The sequence below is a fragment of the Daktulosphaira vitifoliae genome, unplaced genomic scaffold, assembly GCF_025091365.1.
Source record: "Daktulosphaira vitifoliae isolate Bord-2020 unplaced genomic scaffold, ASM2509136v1 Scaffold_5, whole genome shotgun sequence".
In the NCBI taxonomy this organism is placed as follows: Eukaryota; Metazoa; Arthropoda; class Insecta; order Hemiptera; family Phylloxeridae; genus Daktulosphaira; species Daktulosphaira vitifoliae.
Genome location: NW_026099576.1, coordinates 24,334,333 through 24,355,672, shown reverse-complemented (window position 1 = coordinate 24,355,672; position 21,340 = coordinate 24,334,333). Strand labels below are relative to the sequence as shown.

Genomic DNA, 21,340 nt, shown 5'->3' with positions numbered 1-21,340 from the left:
TTTTCGTGTGAAAATTCTCGATTTTATTATTTATATTATATTTAACTTTATAATGCTATAACTTATTGAAAAGTTTATGGATCTACACAATTTTTTTATGACAAATAATATTTTTTAATAAACCCTGTTTCATTTACCATACTTTATCTTTATCGAGATATTAATAAGGAACCAGCAGATCAAGTAGCTTTTGGAATAAAACACCAATTTTTTTAAAATTAAACACTATCTAAAGATTTGCATCGAAGCGTTTATTTTTGATAGTGATTTTAATCACTGTCAGATATCATTTACTTGATCCAACTATGCCACGTCACCACTGTGCCGCGACCCCCCTGTGCTGGGTTTTTTTTAAAACATATTTAGTTTATTTTCATTTAATAAATAAGACAAACTAAAACTAACTTAAACTATTCAGCGATTAAGAAGTCTTAATCTTTAAAATCGAAAATTTGGATGTTAATATTTTTTAATCTTTATCTTTACTATTCTATAATATTATTAATTATATGTTTACAGATACAAGATACAAACACGAAGTGATGGTAGATGGAGAGCCAATTCTTTTTGAAATATTAGACACTTGTCCAAAAGTAATTTATTTATTTAAATAAAATTGGATAACTGGAATAAAAAGAATATTATTAAAACATAACTTTTATAAAAATTCTTCTTCCTCTTCTTTTTCTTCGCTTTAATTCCAATTACTTGGGGTCGGCCACTCTTATCATAAAATTCCACTTGACACGATCTCTTGCAACATGTACACATACATTAGCCGTCCTCATAGCGCAACTTTTATAAAAATTAGATCGAAAATATTTGTATTAAACTTTTAATTGTAAAACTAATGATATGTGTATGATCTATTGCTTGTTCGTGGACCAAACGTGTTAGATAGAAAATATGTAGAACAATATTGTTGTATATTACCTGAAGGAATGAAGATTTGTAGGAATGAGAGGAATAAGAAAAATGGTCTGTATGAGGTACTTAATTAAATATGAAACACGTGTTTTGTTATAAATATATAGGGAATTAATATAATAAACAACATAGTTATTTAGTACAAATAATATGGACAGAGGGCCACTTATTACTAAATGTCATAATTGCATAAACAATACAATTAATTATGTAAAATTAAACAAACAACTACAAGCAAACGTCAAAACAATATTCATCAGTTTGTTCTTGTAGTTGCTGTAGAAACTTTAACTTAAAGTCAGTGCTAATTAAAGCGAAGAATAAATGGATAGACAGGACGTTGAATGAACGGTCGTACATAACATAATGGCAAAGCTCATGACAACAATAAATGGGGAGCAGGGCCGGTGCTAGGTTTTGTCGGGCCCGGAGCTAATACTTTCTTAAAATAACAACTTAAAATAAAAATTTAAATACATAATTCTTTTTTTTTATTTTAACCAGATTATTGGTCAAAATCTCTTTAGTCAATTAATCAAATTTCAAGCAGTCAATTGTGAATCAATTGATATCATGCCACCCCTAGTTTTAAATAATGAATAATGATTAAAATAAGGAATATCTAGAATTAAACAACAATATCATGTAATTTGTATAGTATATAGTGATATTACTATCAATAAAAGTATGGTATTCATCTATTATCAAAGGCATGTCAATCTAACACTTGACATTTGAACACAGAATCCCACCCTCCACATTATTCCGCTAACAAAAATGTAATATCAATGGGGGCCAGGATTTGTTGCACCACCTCTCTATGAAAACATCACTGATTTAGACTATAAGTATAATAACTTAAATAGTAATGAATATTTACTGTTTTTGGTTCATGTGCATACTTCTATTTGTGTAGAATGATGAAGAAATGCCATTAAGTGAAGTTTATAATTGGGCAGATGCATTAGTTATGGTATTTACCATAACCGACAGACGATCTTTTAACTATGTAATGAGAGTAAAACAAACTATGTTAGACACATATGAAATGCCTGTAGTCTTAGTGGCTAATAAAGCTGACATGGTTCATTTAAGACAAGTGAGCACTGAAGAAGGTTAGTGTGTTTTATTATATTTAATGTTTACTCATATAATTTCAAATTATTTTGCTTTTTTAGGTGAAATTTTAGCAAAAGATTTTGAATGCTGTTTCACAGAAGTGGCTGCTGCAGAACAAGTTGGTCAGATTGCTGATGTATTTCTGGAAGTTTGTAGGGAAGTAATGAGCGTTCGTCGAAAAAACAAACAATCATTACTTGATCGAATGTTAGGAAGCAAAACAGCAGTTGTAAAAGCTTATGCTCGTGGTAAAAGTGACAGTGCGTTACCGAAAGAATAAATATTATATAGCAAAATTTTCTCTATCAAGTTATTATAGCGAAAAAATATTGTACGCAGAAATTATGTTGATGAACAACTTTTGATTTGGCATTGTAATATTTTTAATGCTTGTATTTGTAAAATTTCCAAATAAGTTATTGATATTTATAGTGATAATTTCTAAAAAAATAATTGTAATCATAATATTTGATATTGGATTGAAATAGTTATAATGTTTAAAATCAAGTTTAAATTCCTAAAACTTTGTAATATTTAGATATATTTTTAATTAATATTGAATGAATTTTACTTTTTTATAAATCATTCATATTGAATGTAAATTTTAATTTAGTAAGAGTTTTAAATTTAAAAAAATATTAATTTCTATCAAAACATAAGAAATATTGGTAGTATTAACTATTAAAATATTATTGAAACTAACAAAGTTTACAATTAAAAGTTTTTATAAGTAAATAAAAACTTTTACCAAAGAAAAAAATACTAATCACATAAATTCTAATTGAATACACTAAAATTAATAAAAATATTACTTTAATTAAATTTTAGAACTACATTTTTAAATAAAATTAAAATTTTATGCTATGTGTCTAACTTATGTTTAGGGATATACAAAAAATATTATAGCAGCTATAATATTCAGTAAAAAAATTAAAATACCACTTTTCACTGTAGCCTAATTTTTATAAGTTTTTTTCTTAATATTTCCCCGTTCTTATAAGTTATACCAAATCATCAATAAAGTTTCATATTTTGTTTAGTTTTGTTTTAGCTTTGTAGCGACACTGAGAACTTATTGGTAAAACTGCTATAACTTTTTTTTAAAACACTTATAAAATATTTATGAGCTATACAAGATTTAATATACTTTATTATTGGTATGTTTTTTTATAAAAATCTAATAAATAATCCAAGTACAAAAAGAGTTTGAAAAATATAACCTATGCATGAAAAAAAAATCAATTTTTCAAAATATTTTAAAACTTTAATTCTATATTTAATTAAAAGTCTTGAAAAGTAATAAATTAATTAAAAATCCATCTTACAAATAACACAAAAAAAAAACCAATTTTTGAGTTTTGCAAGCCTATTATATTTTTCTTAACAATTTAAAATTATCAAGAGTTTATTAGAAAATGAGTGTCTTACTAAAATTGGATAACTTTACATGGTGCATTTATTTAATAGACAAAAGATTACAAATATTTTATTACATGAAATTCTATTGTATGGTATAAATACTTTAAGTAGAATTTTGATTCTTACTATTAGAGTACAAATGTCTTTTTTCGTAATAAATCATTAAAATAGATTAGGAAATGTATAAGGGATATTGTAATTTATTTAGTTATTGAACATATTACCACTATTATTCTATTATTTAATCGTCCATAACAATCCGCCATTATTACATATTTTTTATATTATCTTTATACCACATTTATTTATAATTTTCCCCTCTTTTTATTAACTTTATTGCACGTACGAAGACATTACCGCTACAATCATACTTTTTGGGCTATATTTTTTTCATATATCATCAAATATATAATAATCACATAAATAATGTTAATTATTTAAATGTTATATTTATTCAACTATTTTGATAATTTCAAGTAGATTTCGTTAAATTATCATTCACTTTGAATAAATTTATTTATATTTAAAAGATAATACAGGTTACTACTCAATTTTTTTAATTTTATAACAGGTCCACATTCGAGTGTAGATAATTTTCATAGAGAACGTTACATACTTTTAACCAATATTAGCATGAAAATATTGCATTCTCTATTATATATTTCAATGATTGATATCGTAAAACAAACACAAGAAAATTCAAATTAACATTAACTAAAAATTCTATAGAAGATTTACAATTGAATATTAATAAGATATTTTTTATCAATTTTTTCCTTAAGATCTTCACTACAAAATGTTAAATTTTGAAATTTGTTTGATATTTTTGTAAGTTAAAGAAAAATTTTTTAGAAATTTTAGAAAGCTAAATTGATTTTTCCCTACCCTTAAAATTTTTTATAAAAATACATAAATTTTTTATTAAATGTCTAGGGATAGTCTGTAGTTGACGTATACGTCAACTTTTGGAGGACTCCCATAACCCCTCCTCGATTAATGGTTAAGTGCATTAAAAATTATTAGAACTATCAAAATATACTAAAACACTCTGTAAAAGGTATTTATAATATATATCTAGAGGAATATAATTTATTGTTGTATAACGAGTATATTATTATTATTAAACCCGTAAAAATTAAAAAATTAATGGTTTTATAGGCTATATTATTTTGATAAATAGATAAGAAAAAGTATTATCAGTTATCAAACTACTTACTTAATCGGTGATAGTAATTTGCCACTATTTAAAGCAAGTAAATTCAAACGTTTAAAATATATTTTAACTTTTAAGGTTGTTAGAAAATCAAAAATGTTACCCAAATAATTGATATTATATTTTTAAAACATATAATTAAATTTTATAATACTTATGATTTTTGTAGTGCAATTGCTTATGAATTAAAATAAGGTAATTTAAGCTGAAACATTTTCGTCATGTAATTGTTTTATGGAAACAAGAACTATTCTACTATGGACGATAACGATCAAATGATAGTTTATCCAAACAAAGGACTTGATCCTCATAATAAATGTTGTGGTGGATCTTTGTGGTGTATTCAAGTAAATATTAGTTAACTAAAAAATATTTTAGAAAACATTTGAATATTGCCTGATCAATTACCTCAGATTCTTGAGAGGTAGTTAAAAAATTACATTTCTTAAAAATCTAGTTTACAAAATATATTTTTTTATAATTACATGTACATAATAAAATTTTAAAAACAATACTTTTATTAATTCAAAATATTAGTTTATAAGTAAAATATTTAATAATCTAAATTGTTTTAACTATTTTTTTAGGATATTTGTGGAATTATTTGTGCTATATTTACATGGCTACTGATTTTATATGCAGAGTTTGTTATTACCTTTGTTACACTCTTACCATGTCCATATCCAATTTTTCAGTTTGTAAATATGTTAATATTTCAAAGTTTTGCATTTCTTGCAATGGCTTCACATTTACGTACAATGTTCACTGATCCTGTAAGTAGTAATTATTGTGCGTACCTCCTACTAAAATATATTAATTCAATTTGTTCTTCTAAATAATTCCACCGAAGTATTGTTGCCAATAGTTATGGCTTATTATTAATGATATGAAGTACAGTAATTGGATGTGTTTTATGAGAAAGTCGCTTTTTGACTTATTTTTGTTTTTCGTGAAAATAGTAAACAATTTTACACTGGATCTCCTGATGTCACTATTATTTATATGTACAGTTTAGCTATCAATATTGCTACTTATATTTGATTAATTACTTATATCTCTAGATAAAAATATTCTGATTTTTATATTTCTTGAAAGTATTAAAAATTACTAGTATCCTTTCTTATAAATAAACTGTTCAATTTAAATCTATTATTTAAATAACTTTCAAATTGTATTTTATAATTTATTATTTTAAGTAAATAATTATTAGTGGACATATTAATATATTAATTATATTTTAACATTATTCATAAGTTTTTGTGATATGTTGTATTTTTAATAATTCTAAATTTATATATTTATTTTATATGTACATACTTTATTTTTTATTCAATATAAATCAAATAAATGTCATTAAAATATAACATTCTTTTTATAATTTTGTCATATAATTAAAAATGTTTTTTTTTTTTCGTATCATATATAAGTTTAAATTTATAAAAAATAGCATAAGTAGAATATTACTACTTATTTAAAATTATTTGTTTTGAATGTTGAAGGAAGAAGAGGTAGAGGAAGACTAAAAGAGATGGAGAGATGTTATTTAAAGCAATATGAGGACATCTGATGTGAGCGTAGAGGATGTGTGAGATCGTGTTAAGTGAAAGTTTAGGATAAGGGTGGCTGACACCAAGTAGTTGGGATTAAGGCGAAGAAGAAGAGGATTTAAAATTATTTGTTTAATGTATAATAGTTATATTAAATTTTACAGGGTGCTGTACCAAAAGGAAATGCAACTAAAGAAACCATACAAAATTTAGGATTGCGTGAAGGTCAAGTCATATATAAATGTCCAAAATGTTGCTGTATCAAACCATCAAGAGCTCACCATTGTTCAGTTTGTCAGAGGTATCATATCTAAAAAGAAGTTATATATATTAAATATGATTTATAAAAACTTTTATATTATTAATTCTGACATCATTTTAAAATTAAAAAATTATTTGTTATCTATAGTATAAATTATACCATTGAATTAATAACTATGATATTCATACCCATAAGGCTTTATTAATATGTATTTTATTTTTTTAATTTTTACTAGACCATATTAAATTATATTAATGTTTTAAAAAAAGGTTTATTTTTATTGAAAAAAATATATGTTTCACCTCGTAATTAATATTTAAATATTAAAATTTCATGTTTAGATGCATAAGAAAAATGGATCATCATTGTCCTTGGGTCAACAACTGTGTAGGAGAAAACAATCAAAAATTTTTTGTTCTGTTTACGGTAACCAATTAATTCTAAACAACCCCATAGTTATATTAATATTTAATTTTTTATAATGTATAAAATAATTTTTGTTTTACTTTTATTTTCAGCTTTATATTGCAGCCATGTCATTTCATGCTTTATACTTATGTGTAAGCCAATTTGTCTGGTGTTTACATTCCGAGTGGAAACAGTGCTCTTGGTACACTCCACCAGCTACTGTAGTATTTTTGATATTTTTAGGTTTTGAAGCATTACTATTTTCAATTTTTACAATGGTAATGTTTGTAACACAACTTCAAGCCATTTGTTCTGATGAAACGGTATGATAAACAATATTATTTTTAAATAGCACATTTATATATTAGTAGTTCTTGAGTAAAAAGATTCTTTGTTATTTAAATATTGTTTATTTCATCTACTTAAATATAATTAATTAAAAATTATCTTATAAATTTTTTTATTTTAATAATATTTTAAAAGTATAATTAAAATTTATTATGAAATCGAAGTTAAAACTAAATGTACTGAGTGTGAGTTTTAGTTAATTATTATTTTAATGTTACATAACACTGACATTTATTGATTATTGCTTTTCTTAATTATTATCTTAGGGCATTGAACAATTGAAAAAAGAAGAAGCTAGATGGATGAAAAAATCTAAGTGGAAAAGTTTACAAGCAGTATTTGGACGTGTCTCAATCACATGGCTTTCGCCATTTTCTAGACCAGCTCCTAAAATTAAAGTAGATAATTATCTGCATGTATAATAAATAGAGGTAGAATTTATAATTAGTTATTAAAATGTATATATTTACTCAGAACATTTATTTTATAAATAAATTACAATTTATCATATAAATAAATTTATATAATTTATTATATAAATTACAATGTTATTTTACTTTTACAATATTAATGAACAAAGGACCATTTTTTATCATTAAGTTAAAAAACACATAATATATAAATTTTATATTAGTAAGTATAGTTAATATTAAGTTTTTGTTATTTTTTGGATTGGTAGCCATATTTTTTTTTATAAATAATTTATTATTATTAATTAAAATTAAATATGAATTATTATTAATTAATAATTAATAAAAATTAAAAACCATTTTAAGTATTAATAAAAATAAAATGTTAATTCTTTATTTTTAATAATTGATGATTAAATACAAAAATAATGTTAGCAAGCATAATTAAACAAATTTAATTTGCTATTAGATAATAATTTCATATTATTATCTATCAAAATTGAAACGTCTTTTTCCATCAAATCTATAACCATAAGCTGGAGAATTTTTAGCATCTATCAAAGCTGGATTTCTATATTTATAAAAAGAACCATGGCCATGTGGAGATCTGGACGCTCCATTGCTCACACCATAGGCTTCTCTAGGATAAAATGCTTCAAATTTTGCACCATAGATTATGTTTATACATAACAAAACTATGTACAGTATTATCTGGAACTAATATAATAATTTTATAATAAAATGAGATGTACATTATAAAATAATTAAAACATTAAAAAAAAATTAAGTAATAGAAAATATTTTAGCATTTATGAGGTTAAATCTATTCAAACAATAATTTATATATAATATTAATTAAATAATATATGTTGTTTCATTAATTTAAGTCTCTTTAAAAACATAATTTGATATCTATTAACTACTCTTGATACTTAATATACTTATTTCCTTAAGCTACAAATATTTAAATGTTAAAATATGTAACCAAATTTTATTGAGTATTGCCTTGATTTAATAGTCTTGACCAATAAATATTAATGGTTTTTTTAATATTTAATTAATAGAACTTTTTAAATAATTCTTGTTATTATACAATTTTAAATGTAACATTAACAAAATAAACTAGAATGACATCATTTTTCACAATATCTTTAATCTAATTAAAGACAAAGTCATCCAAGGTTTTTAATTAATATTTTAAAATGGAATATTTTATTCCGTAATTTAATTTTATAGTATTGATAAGTTTTAACAGTTTTATAATTGTTACATTGATGTGTAAAATACACTTTCATATTATACATGATAAAACAAAGTACAATTGCTTATCTATTTACCTCCATGATTAAGTTTAATGAATATCTTCAATAGACTGCACAAGTATTATTATTATAAATAAAATTTTATTTTTGAAAAAGTTATACTTAATGTTATCACTAATATCATATTAATATATTATGTCACACTTGTACAATATGAATGTTATGTGATGACTGAAATACTTTCTCTTAAATGACCATGAACTATTAAGCACACAGGGTTCTAGAGTAAATTTGTACTATCAGTTATAAATTCTTTAATATCAAAAATATTTTATCATTTTATGTAACAAATAAAATTTTATTTTATGAAAAAAATAATTTTTATAATGATATCAGTGCATAAATATAAAATTAATTCAATATAGAAGTTAAAATTTTACATTATTGTAATCATTGTACATAAAATGAGCTAGTAATTATAAGTATATAATATTATAAATTATAAGTATTATTATCCTTTTATATTTGTTTAGTATATCATACTAAAAAAGTGGTTTAAAATACCATTGGTTCAACCTGCTTTAAGCTTCTCTTCACATCTGAAACAAAATGTTTGAATATTAATATTAAAACTGAATTAAACTTAGAAAAAAAAATTACTTTCTACAATATGTTTTATAGCCATAATTGTTGGAGATTTTGAATATCTTTGTAGAAAATTAATACCTTCATCACAACATTTGCCTAACGAAGGATCTAAAGGAACTGATCCAAGAAATGGTACATTCATTTCAAGAGACATTTGAGCAGCTCCACCAGTATTTTTTGGAAATATTTCTGATGTAACTTTACATTTAGGACAAACAAACACAGACATATTTTCTACAACACCTAATATTGGTAACCCAACTTTTTTAGCAAAGTCCAATTCCTTTCGAACATCTAACAATGCAACTTCTTGTGGTGTAGTCACAACAATTGCTGAAAAGTTTTCAGTAGATTTAAGAAACTGAGCAAGTGAAAGATGTTCATCAGATGTTCCAGGTGGTGTATCCACAATTAAATAATCCAATGTTTCTCCCCAGTCAACTTCCGTTAAAAATTGCTTAATCATAGCTATAAAATAAATAAATAATAATACTTATTAAAAAAAAATAATAATAATAATGAATTAAATTATAAATTATCATTTATAATTTTTATTTTATAATATTATAATAATAATTATTTACTTTTTATAAATTAATAATTTAATTAGTTGAAAATAAACATAATGTTGAGAATATTTTTTGGTTTCTGGAAGTTATTTGTTTTGTTCAATTTATTAATATCTTATACTTTTAATAAACATTCCTTATATCTTATAAGGTTTTAACTGCACTTTTTTCAAAGGGTAATGAGTATATTTAGATAATAATAAAAAAATTAAAAAATATTAAATTAAATTGGTTCTTCCTCACCAATTATCAATTTTTTAGTTTTAAAAGGGCATAATAAAAATATTTATTTGCAGCATTTTAAAACTGATATGACTTTTATTTTTACACAGATCCAAATAAGATTTTAATAAAGTATACAAGAGACAATGAACTTTCTTTTGATATGCTTCTTAAAATTTTTTTATGAAAAACCTAAGTACAGGAAGGGCTTAAAAGAGATCTCACACAAGTATGTCGATTATTTTTTCAATTCGATATTTGAAAATATTCTAGAAGGTCTGACAACATTTAACATATATCAAATTAAACTTTTGAAGTGAACTATAATATTTTTAAAAAAATTATCATTATTATCATCAACCAGCAAATAATTTACAGGAAATTAATATTCAAGTGAGATTTAAAATCATAGAAATTATAAAATTAAATATATACAAATTATGAAATTTAACAGACTTGCATTGAAGCATTTTTTATGATAGTGATGTTAATCAATGTCAGATATCATCTATACTTCCTTGTCCTAACTTTGCTATGTCTCCTCTGTGCTGCTTTTTTTTTTAATGACTTATAAATTTATAATTTATTTATAAAATTAGTAAAAAAATTATGATTTGAAAAACATATTCAAGATAAAAAATACAAAAACTATAGTACAAAGATAATTTATATTAAACATATAATTTGAAACTTCAAAAAATTTAATGTAATATAAATAAAATAGTATATAAAACAAGATTTTTAATAAAAATATAATTAAATTTTCATTATTTAAGTAAAACTCACCATTTTTCTTAGGACCTCTCCAGATAACTGCATCATCTCTATCATCCAGTAAAAATCCCACAGACATAACAGACAAGTTTTCTTCAACAAACTTAAAATTAAAGAATTAAAATGTAGTACATGATAGCAGAAATTTCAATTAGAAGCTCAATTAAAATAAAATAGCTGAATTATAAAATCTTGACTAATTTTTAACTAAAGTTTTAATAAATTTTATAGAATGGTGAAATAATAAATTTAATTAAAATTTTAGGGGAAATTAAAACTAAAGGCTGTACTACATTAATTTACTCCATTTGTGTATACCCAAATGAGCAATATTTTAATTTATTTAAATTTTAAGCAGGTAAATTTTGATTAGCTTGTAAATATTAGGTATTATTCATGGTTTTATGTCTTTGCAGTTATTAATAGATATGAAGGAAGACAATTTTTTGTATGTTAATCAGTAACAATGTGTCAAAAGTAAATGCTGAGAGTAACTTTCTGGGACTTGTTCTATATTGGGTGATACATTATCATACATTTCTCTATACATTATTTGTTGTTTATAAATGATTATTTAATCATTATTCATAAAGTTATTGGACAATTTAAAGTGTCATTAAAAAAAATAAGGCTACTTCTAATTAAACATTAAAATATTCTAGAAAACAGATGTCCGATGAAAATATATATTTTTTCATTTGAATTTTTGCACATTTTAAAACTTTAATATATTTTTTAATGTATTAAGATGTTAAATTTTTTTTCATAATTTATTTTATATATTACAAAATTTACACAATAATATAATTGAGTCAGGTTGAAATTTATTTTCACCAATTGCACAAACATAGTTTTTTAATTGATTTGAAAATAACTGTTTTTCCTTAGGTACTGAAAGAACAATTCAATTGTTTCAAAATTGTTAACACAAAAACGCGTATATATACACGTATATGTACAAAAAATCAAAAGCAACTGGTAATTATTATAGAATAATGATTTTTTTTTTTTAAGAAAAGGTAACATGGCTACTGGGGTTTAACGGTCAGTCATAGAAAGTATAATGGAAATTGTGTGAAAAAAAGAGGCAAGGATTAGAACCTATGACCCTAAAACATTGTAGAGACCAACCATACCACTAAGGTTACCAAACACTTTCAGGATTCAGATCCTGATAAACTCTAATACATACCACTGGTGACCATCCTGAACCACTTTGATGTACCTATTAAAAATCAAATATTGATTTTAAAAATAATTAAATTTTTCAACTATGAAAAATAAATACTTTTTCATCTTGAACTCCAAATACAATTGGAAGAGATGGTCCACATATATCAACATCTAGTACACCAACCTTCAAAAAGATAATTATTCTAATATTTTCTTTAATAATTAAGTGATATTAATATTTTTAAACATTACATTTTGCTGCTCATTTTCACATGCTAATACTCGAGCTAACAAAGAAGTAAACGTACTTTTTCCAACACCACCTTTACCAGAAAGTATTAGAATTTTATGTTTTACTGATGACAACCGATGCTTCAATACTTCCAATGCTATAAAAATATAATAATATTTACACTATATATACATTATAGTAATCTCTTAAAGTTATGCAAAGTAAAAAAATATCAACAGTTCTCATTCAACTTTTAAAATTAACTTTTGAAAACCTATCTCAAATTTAATGTTAAAAACTAATATAACTTGAATTATTTTTCATAAAAAAGTGATTATTTAAAGAAAAAATGTTATAGTTATACTACATACATATATTATGATTTTTATTAAGTTAAAACAATCAATATGACACAAAATTTAATTTAATGATTATAAGTTTATATAAGCTTATATGATTAGTTAGTATTACTTATTACTTAAGTATAATATAACTTGCCTGGATCAGGGGCCTGAGTCAATCCAGAGGCACAAATTTTTTGATTTGGACACCCTTGACAAGCAGATACTTGACCAGCTGATGAACTATTTGTACCAGGACAATCTATATTCATTTAAAGTTAACAAATTAATAAATACATATTGAAATATTTTTTATCGAAAATTATTAAAGGAAAATATTGAATCATTAAATGTAGTTTAATTATTGAGTGATTTAAATATTGAAGTAAATATTTTTTAATATAATTTTTTAAGAGTACATACGGTTCGGTACATTTGGATCCATTTCAATCAACTTTCTAGTAGTAATTGATAATATTAAAAATTGGAAATAAATTTATAGATTTAGGTAACACTACCAAGATAATAAATTTACGTAACATAAAATATTATAACAACTTCATTTTTAAAGATTCTAAATTTTCTCACTAAGATAAAAATGATTTAAAACATGAATAACAGTATGTTATCACATAACTTAAATGTGTTATCAGATGGTAGCACATATTGGATATTTGGGAAATAGAAACATTTTCTTATCGTTGTATAATTATACTAACATCCAACAGGTTTATCTTACCATAATGTATTCATACTGTTAGTTAAAATTAAAAACGTTTTTGTAATTATTTGAATTTTGATAATATATTTTACTTTTATCAAAATAATCATGATTTATTTTGTTTTAACATTTTACAATGTTTAAAATAAATGAACCTTCTTTTTGATGTTCTAATATTACTATTTTTAAAATGACTGCGCCATATATGCCCTCAGTAAGTATTTAAATTACTTAAAAAAAATGATTTACACTCTTGTATTTATTTGATTTATATTTTATATATTATAATAACTACAATTATGTTTTATGAATGGAAAACTCATATTTCCATATATTAATGATAATTAAAGATTTATTATTGAAAATTATTAAATTTGATTAGTTATTCATTTATAGCTTTAAACTAAATTATTTGCACTGGAAAAAGTTGAGTTAGGAATTTTTTCTTTTACTTTTTCTAAAACAAATCATTTCAATAAACAAAAAAAATAAAAGTCTATATTTTGCTAAAAGGTTACTGTGCAATTATACAATTTAAAAACTTGTAGCATTGACTCCATAGTTTTATTTTAAATTCAAGTTAATATTTTTAAAATTTTATTTTTTAGAAATAATAAAAATAATGATAATAACTTTAAAATAAAAATTTAGTTTGTTTAACATAATTAATAACAAATATTTATGTTTTGTATATACTCAATACTTCTTAGAATTTTATATTAATAAAAGTTGAAGTCAACTCATTTTATTTTGTCTAACTGATAATAAAATACATCTATCTATAGAAAATTTTTTTTAGTTTATTTTATCAAAAATCATTTCATTAATAGTATTACATTATTAATATAGCATACTACATATGTAGTATGTTTATGGTATTATTGGCTTTAAAATTGTTGAAATTTTGATATATAATTAAGATTAAAAAGTATTATAGTTATTTTTTAATGTACAGTGTGAAAAATGTGGATCTCCAATAGATGAGTACTCAATCAGTTTTATTAATCATGCCAAATTGTATGCTGACACTTTCAATATAGTAGAATGTGAATTGTTTCTTATTAATCATAAATCTCGGAAGCCTAGTAAATGTATGGCATGTCTCAATTCCGAATGGGACATATTATTTAGAAAAAATAGTAAGTCAATATAAATTTATTCATTTAACCTGACAGTTATGTACGTCTAATATTAATTTTTCTTTAGTTTCTTCAAGATCATCTATCAAAGACAATTTTGCAGATCCTAAAGTCGAACTTTGTACTAATTTTAAAGAGTTATATTCAAAAATATTATTAAACTATAGATTACCTATTTTAATTTTAATTTTTGGAATTTTTGGTATTCTTTGTTCTTCTTATATGAATTCGGTAGAAAATTTGTACTCATCTATCATCAGTGGTATTTCATCAAGCTCGCAATGTATGGACAGTAATTGCTTCAAAAATGAAGTAGAATTGCATAAAAAACAGTTCCCTTCACAAAACAAAAGGTTATGGAGTAAACTGAGAGCAGGCTTTCAGCGACTTAGAAAACCTGGCGAACCATTTGTTCTATTACTTATGCACGATGAAAATAACACACCGACTTCCAACTGTTTGGCATCAGTCGTTAGTACTATGTTTAAAAACAAAGCGATGAGCAATACTGGTAAAATATTATGGGTCAATGGATCCAACTGGAGAACAATGACAGATACTTCCGAATCTGACGAAGAAAGTCAAGTTTATTCGAAGGTAAATTTATTTTATATTTTTAAGTTATATTGTTGGAACTTCCACTATTCATGTAAAAAAAACAGACTGATTTTAATTAGATAGGTTTTTAAGATTCTAATAATGATAAAAGTATTTGAATAAAATAATACATAATTAGATCGTTCACAAAAAAATAGGAATGATTTTAATGTTAAGAAAAATTTCAAGCTACCTCTAGGACAATACTTTTCACAAAATCTGTTGTTATTATTATTTTTATTTTATTATTAATACATGTTGAAAAATATACCTTAGAAAGTTTTTATTTTTATTTGTTATTAAAAATAACACCAAAACAAAACGAGTTAAAATATAAACTTCTAATTTTTGCCCAGTAGCGTATATATGGTTTTGTTTGAGAGAGATATACATAAGAAAATTTTAATCACAATCATAAGAAATTTAACATTTTACATCGCTTATCAAAAAAATGTCATTAGAACCTTTTCATAAATATAGTTGAAAAAATTTTATTTACTTTCGTAAATGGTCCCTTTCTAACCCTTCCTGTACTTAAGTTTTACATTGTATTTTCACAAAAAGCATACCAAAAAAAGGTTATTATATATTTTATATTGTATTAAAATTTCATTACGATCAGTGATGAATGTTTACAAAAATTTTGCAATTTTTGCTTTATATTCAAATAACTCATAGAAAAAATATCAAATTATTTTCAAAAAATAAAAGTTTTGTTTTGGATTTTTGTAAAAATTGAGAAATTATACGTTTACAGTCAATTTTTTATATTAGAATAATCGTTGGAATTAATTTCTCTTTCTTAGATTTTCATGTGTAGCACAACAAAAGAAAACTTATTATCTCTAGTATACCTTATTAAAATTATAGTATTATTAGTGTTTTTTTGAAAAATTAATAGTAGTTTTAAAATACAATAAAAAAGTTTTGAAAATTAAATTTATATGGTAGCACAATTTTGAGATATTTAAAATATTTTTAAAATTGAGGGTGTTTTCACAATTTTTAGTGACGATAGGTTCAGCTAGATTAAAATCAGAATCTTTTGAAGCATAAACATACAAAATCCATTCAGTGAGAGCTTTGAATTTACATACACACTCATAAAAAAAAACGCTCATCATTATAAAAACAATACCTTCTTAACTTCGATGTGCAGTTTTGGTAACAAGGAAATCTTGAGAGCTACGTTTCCAAATCAGAAAAATTTAATTATTATAATAAATAAATAATTTAAGAAAAGGGTAAGACGCATCAAAAATAAAATGAGGCCTAATATTTTTGTCTAAGTTTGTTTTTCAAACTCCATTTATGTTTTATGGTAAATATAATTAGATCTAACAGATAATCCTGATTAAAGATAAATTGGTAATGTATATTTTTTAAACATCGTCTTTTCTTTTTGTAATTTAAAATATGTTGTTTGTTTAATATTGCGTATGGAATATGAATTGATAAATAAAGATAAAAAGAAGACATTTTGACCAAAAGACATGTCATAAAATGACATAAAAAAAGGAAAATCTTCGTAAAAGAGTACGTTTGGTCACCCTTTTATTTATACGCGACAACAATTTTAGAATAAAACAATTTTATTTGAATATTTTTGCCAAATGGTTTTTTAACAACAAGTTCCTTTCTTTGTTTATATAATGTTCCAAATCTTTCTCTTTCACACCATCATTTTTTTTATAACATAGTCGACCAAATAAAATATTTGTATGGTGTACATTATAATTACTCACTCTCAATTACTTTATAATTCAAGTATAAATAAAATTCAGACAGTTATTTCTGTAACAGAATCTGTATAATATAAAGCTAAAAATGACTTTAAGAAATAATATTTTATTTGTATAACTAATGTTAATAAATCTGTTGGTTTGTTAATTTATTGTCATTAAGCTTTGTAAGATTATCTAATATTTCATTATATTAATTCTTATACTGTATTTTAGCTTCAATGAGAAGCTAAGAAAGTAATGTTTTTTCTGTGATTTATTTTTTCTGTTGCTCGTATATGCAACTTCTATTTAAATAATATTACTCAACTAAACACCACAAGATCCCGAATTTTCTTCAATTGAAAACATTTTTCTCAAAATGAGCAAGTATTAAAACCGCACAAAATTAAAAATATTATTTTACATTTAAAATGCTAACTTTTTTTAATGATCGCATTTGTCGTAATTCGAAATGATAATATAACGTTTTTCAACTTAATATTTTTAAGTACTGAATTTTTTTAACGTAAATCAAATTAAAGCGATATAATACGTTATGATAAAAAAAAAGTTAGAGTAATATCACCAGTGAAAGAACATTGCAATTTTCATGAGTTTAGCATCAAATTATAAATGTTTAACACTTTATAAGATATACAGAATTATTAACTTTTCATTCACTAAATAAACTACCCTATGTAAAAAATATTGATTTAATATATTCCAAAATTACACTGAGATTAATTATATCAGTGATCTATTTAAATTAATATTATTTTACAAAGGCTACTAAATAACAAATAAATTTTATCATTTTATGTTAAAAGATTTATACAAAGTTGTCGAAATATATTTTAAATAAAAATATAGGATGTTAAATATAATGTAGGTGCGACAATGCATTAAATTATATATAATATATACACAATTGCATAGAAAATAGATATAAATATGTTTTTAAATAGATTAAATATGACATTTTGGCGGATAATTGTACACACATCATTATGATATATGAAAAAATAACGGAGCACAGTAAAACCAATACCTTTTCAGCGACGCGTCAAAATAAAATAACTATTCAAAGAAAAATTTAATGAAATTACCCGGTTTTTACTAATGAATAATTAGAAAAGAACTATAGGTGGTGGTAAAAATGTAATTGTAAATTTTAAATCAATGTAGTAATTATCGAGTTTATTTTTATCACGGATGATTAAAAAAGCATAATTTTGTTAACCAGTACTATAAATAAGTTTCAAAACTATTTTAGGATATAATTTTACAGAATTATTTACATTTAAGACATCTATAATTGGTTAATTTTAATAATTTAAATAAATATGTACCTAAACATTTTTCTGGTACATTATTTATTCATTAATAACTCGATACTAAAAAATACTGGATAATAGCCCTCAACTTTTACTTCGAGATGGGGATATTCTTTTTTCAAATTCGGTCTTTATAATTTTATACCGAATGGCACTGTACTCTAGCAGCCAAGAAAACATTGATTAAAATAAAATTAGAAGAGATCGCCCCTAACATAATCGACTAATATAACACAACGTAGTAGTATTAGTTAAATTCCCTTTTTTACATATGTATATATTTTAAACATTAAATATATTAAATTATAGTTTAAAATTCTGTGGTAAATTCGTACTTCCTAAATAGTATAATTAAAATAAGGAAACCAATTTAAGAACTTTTATAATTATACTTTCACTCGTGTATTTTTTATAAAATAATCTGTCACTAGTTTATCGTACAACAAAATTAAGGTTAATTTCTCGTTTTTTATTAATGTGTTTACATCAGATTTTCTATTTGAAATCTCTAGGAAAGTTTATATCTGTTTGAATCCATAATTTTGAATATAAATTCACGTCTTGTTTCTGAATTTCAATAAATTGTAAGAAGTTTAACGTGATAAACAACTTGTTTATAGATAGTTTCGCCACTAGAAGAACATGAAGTGCTCGTCGTTGAAAATGTCCAAGATATTCCATGGAAAGCAATCAAAGCTTTTCACTTTTTATGTGATACTTTCAACCCTACAGTAAAAAATGCCGTCATAGTTTTGTTACTGAAAGTCGATCAATTAAACTCTGCTTTAGACGAACAGAATGAAATAGTCACTGCTGAACGGGTTATGAATACAATTTGGAAAGATATGCCTAACGACGATAGGATTCCACTTATAACTCGCTTGACGGTCAACGTTGGAACTGTGAGTCCAGAAAAGATAATTGAATGTCCTTTAATCAACGGTTCCGCCAAAACCACCTTTATTCAAATATCCTAAATTTTTATTTCATTTTTTTAACTAAATTGTATTACAGAAGACGTTTTTTTTTTCATTTATTTTAACCAAAAAAGTACTGTTAAGTTTTTTTTTATTTTATGACTATATGCAAAAATGAATACAGTAATTGTTAAGCAAGAGAATGATCGTATTTTGTTATAATAGTCAACTTAATGAATAATAATTCGAATTGTATAAAATTAAATGAGCACTTATTTGTTTAACGCTTAACGTTTATTTTCCTTGAAAGTCATTACATATATTTACAAAAAAATTAATCCAAGTACAAAAAACAAATAGTTTATTAATAAGTAATTGGGGTAGTACAAATACAAAAGTATACAAAAGATAATATTCAATCAGAATTATTGAGTACGCTGATGGCGAACACGTTTAAAAATCATGTCCGTGGCTGTAGGACTCTTGGTCGAAGTTTTCGGAATGATGACCGTAACTGTGTTCGTGTTCGTAATGTGGTTTGTGCTCGATCTTGACTGGTACATGGACTGGAACATGAACCGGAACTTTGACGGGATAGGGCACTTCTTTTTCTACTGGATACGGCACTGGTTTTTCGTAAGGCACTGGCACGTTCTTGTAAACGTTATACGGTACAGGCCTGTCGTACGGCACTTTAACTGGTACCGGCACGGGTTTTTCTACCGGGAACGGAACCTTTTTCTCTACGGGCACGTGAACCGGGTAAGGTCTGTCGTATGGAACTTTGACTGGGTACGGCACGTTCTTATAAACTGGGTACCTGACGATTTTTTCCTTGTAAACGGGATAGGGTTTTTCGACGTGGTAGGGTACCGGTCTGTCGTACGGTACCTTAACGGCCACCGGAACTTTTTTCTCCACCGGATATGGCTGGGGCTCGTACACTTTCACCGGGTACGGTACCTCTTTTTCGACTTTAACCGGATACGGTTTAGGTATGTGTACTGCACGCGGTTTGTCCACCGGCACTTTTACGATGTAGTGCACGGGTTTTTCGACTTGGACGTGATACGGTACGGGCACCTTTTTCTCTATCACTGACACTTTGGGCTCTTCGTGGTGGTGATACGGCTGCCAGTCGTTGTGCTGTTGCTGTTGGGCATATCCGGAATGGAACGGTTGTTCGTCTTGGAAATGGCTGAACTCGCCGCTGTCGCCGTACCCGAAATCGGATTGTTCGCTGCGTTTTGACTGTTGGCCGGCTAGTGCGGCCGAAAGACAACCGCACAATAACAACAACAACAACATGATGGAGGTAAACGAAAAACGAATTTGATTAGCCAAAAGCGTCGCCGTGTTTATATATACGACGCACTCATTCAATGCACTTCTCCTCCCCCGGGGGCTTTCACTTTTCCACGACGAATGTATTTTTTCTCTTACTTTTCAATTAACGTTGCACTCGTTTCGACTAATCTATTTCTGTACAACATAACGACGTTACCGTAATAATTATATTGTTCATACAAATACATTGTTATGCCAGACTGGTCATAATTACTCGGCCGCGAATACGACGAAGATGTGTGTGTGTACACTGCAGGCGGCGGCAGCAGTCCGTGTAGAGATCGCCGCCACTGCGAGTTGCATAATACGTCCGACAATTAATTTACTGGCCAAGCTAATTGCGGTGCGCGTGCAACTAGCTCGATTTAAAAATCACACAATGTTGTCATGTGCTGTTACACATGCACATCGTTATAATACTTCCTGTCGAATCTCTCCGTCTGACGGACACTACACACGCGATCGTGTTTTACAGCCAATAGCCGTTAAAGATATTGGCGAGAATTATTACTAGTGAACGGACGGAATGTTCTTTTGCTTTTCACTTGGTATATAAGCCGCTGGATGTCATTTGATCGCGACATTTGAAATTCAATACGCCAGCGGTCGGCGAAAGCCGCTAGACACATTTCTGCATTTACTGGGAGTACAGGCGAGGGATTGCACCGAGATTCGGGGGGGGGGGGG

General features: G+C 25.1%; 6 protein-coding genes across 8 annotated transcripts in view; 3 read left to right on the top strand and 3 right to left on the bottom strand.

The window, feature by feature from the left end:
- The window catches only part of LOC126907487 (ras-related and estrogen-regulated growth inhibitor), a 6,949-nt gene extending 4,347 nt beyond the window's left edge, over positions 1–2,602 (top strand). The window contains exons 3-5 of the mRNA XM_050688814.1: positions 520–593; positions 1,844–2,042; positions 2,106–2,602. Of these exons, the coding sequence (XP_050544771.1) occupies positions 520–593; positions 1,844–2,042; positions 2,106–2,326 (494 nt within the window). The 3' untranslated portion in view covers positions 2,327–2,602. The remainder of the gene's footprint in view (positions 1–519; positions 594–1,843; positions 2,043–2,105) is intronic.
- Positions 2,603–4,709: 2,107 nt separating this feature from the next.
- On the top strand, positions 4,710–7,665 carry LOC126906653 (palmitoyltransferase ZDHHC3). Of its 2 annotated transcripts, XM_050687349.1 has the most exons (7): positions 4,739–4,756; positions 4,848–5,025; positions 5,266–5,451; positions 6,390–6,526; positions 6,829–6,913; positions 7,006–7,218; positions 7,510–7,665. In XM_050687349.1, the coding sequence occupies exons 2-7, from the start codon at positions 4,936–4,938 to the stop codon at positions 7,663–7,665; spliced, it is 867 nt and encodes a 288-aa protein (XP_050543306.1). In that variant the 5' UTR covers positions 4,739–4,756; positions 4,848–4,935. The 2 variants fall into 2 exon arrangements, with proteins under 2 accessions (XP_050543305.1, XP_050543306.1); XM_050687348.1 differs by having other exon boundaries at positions 4,710–5,025.
- A 247-nt stretch (positions 7,666–7,912) lies between these two features.
- Positions 7,913–9,110, bottom strand: LOC126906655 (uncharacterized). Its single transcript, XM_050687351.1, has 2 exons — positions 8,991–9,110; positions 7,913–8,370 (listed from the first exon to the last, which is right to left on the bottom strand). Exons 1-2 carry the CDS (start codon positions 8,994–8,996, stop codon positions 8,140–8,142), a joined length of 237 nt encoding a protein of 78 aa, XP_050543308.1. The 5' UTR covers positions 8,997–9,110; the 3' UTR covers positions 7,913–8,139.
- A 258-nt stretch (positions 9,111–9,368) lies between these two features.
- LOC126906652 (cytosolic Fe-S cluster assembly factor NUBP1 homolog) lies at positions 9,369–13,492 on the bottom strand. Of its 2 annotated transcripts, none has more exons than XM_050687345.1 (8): positions 13,298–13,491; positions 13,032–13,136; positions 12,554–12,690; positions 12,417–12,485; positions 12,321–12,353; positions 11,141–11,231; positions 9,576–10,031; positions 9,369–9,514 (listed from the first exon to the last, which is right to left on the bottom strand). In XM_050687345.1, the coding sequence occupies exons 1-8, from the start codon at positions 13,317–13,319 to the stop codon at positions 9,471–9,473; spliced, it is 957 nt and encodes a 318-aa protein (XP_050543302.1). In that variant the 5' UTR covers positions 13,320–13,491; the 3' UTR covers positions 9,369–9,470. The 2 variants fall into 2 exon arrangements, with proteins under 2 accessions (XP_050543302.1, XP_050543303.1); XM_050687346.1 differs by having other exon boundaries at positions 9,374–9,514; positions 9,642–10,031; positions 13,298–13,492.
- Positions 13,493–13,561: 69 nt separating this feature from the next.
- LOC126906651 (uncharacterized) lies at positions 13,562–19,571 on the top strand. Its single transcript, XM_050687344.1, has 5 exons — positions 13,562–13,661; positions 13,727–13,809; positions 14,551–14,734; positions 14,802–15,331; positions 19,010–19,571. Exons 2-5 carry the CDS (start codon positions 13,786–13,788, stop codon positions 19,364–19,366), a joined length of 1,095 nt encoding a protein of 364 aa, XP_050543301.1. The 5' UTR covers positions 13,562–13,661; positions 13,727–13,785; the 3' UTR covers positions 19,367–19,571.
- Positions 19,572–19,650: 79 nt separating this feature from the next.
- Positions 19,651–20,665, bottom strand: LOC126906654 (uncharacterized). The gene has a single exon (XM_050687350.1). It carries the CDS (start codon positions 20,612–20,614, stop codon positions 19,760–19,762), a length of 855 nt encoding a protein of 284 aa, XP_050543307.1. The 5' UTR covers positions 20,615–20,665; the 3' UTR covers positions 19,651–19,759.
- Positions 20,666–21,340: the final 675 nt, after the last annotated feature.

Coding starts and splice junctions, on each gene's coding strand:
- LOC126906653 (XM_050687348.1), top strand. CDS start 4,936: ATGGACGATAACGATCAAATGATAGTTTATCCAAACAAAGGACTTGAT. Junction 5,026..5,265: donor GATCTTTGTGGTGTATTCAA/GTAAATATTAGT, acceptor CTATTTTTTTAG/GATATTTGTGGAATTATTTG. Junction 6,914..7,005: donor AATTTTTTGTTCTGTTTACG/GTAACCAATTAA, acceptor TTTTATTTTCAG/CTTTATATTGCAGCCATGTC.
- LOC126906651 (XM_050687344.1), top strand. CDS start 13,786: ATGACTGCGCCATATATGCCCTCA. Junction 13,810..14,550: donor CTGCGCCATATATGCCCTCA/GTAAGTATTTAA, acceptor TTTAATGTACAG/TGTGAAAAATGTGGATCTCC. Junction 15,332..19,009: donor AAAGTCAAGTTTATTCGAAG/GTAAATTTATTT, acceptor ACTTGTTTATAG/ATAGTTTCGCCACTAGAAGA.
- LOC126906654 (XM_050687350.1), bottom strand. CDS start 20,614: ATGTTGTTGTTGTTGTTATTGTGCGGTTGTCTTTCGGCCGCACTAGCC.
- LOC126906652 (XM_050687345.1), bottom strand. CDS start 13,319: ATGGATCCAAATGTACCGAACC. Junction 12,354..12,416: donor TTGGAGTTCAAGATGAAAAA/GTATTTATTTTT, acceptor GATTTTTAATAG/GTACATCAAAGTGGTTCAGG. Junction 9,515..9,575: donor TATAAAACATATTGTAGAAA/GTAATTTTTTTT, acceptor ATTTTGTTTCAG/ATGTGAAGAGAAGCTTAAAG.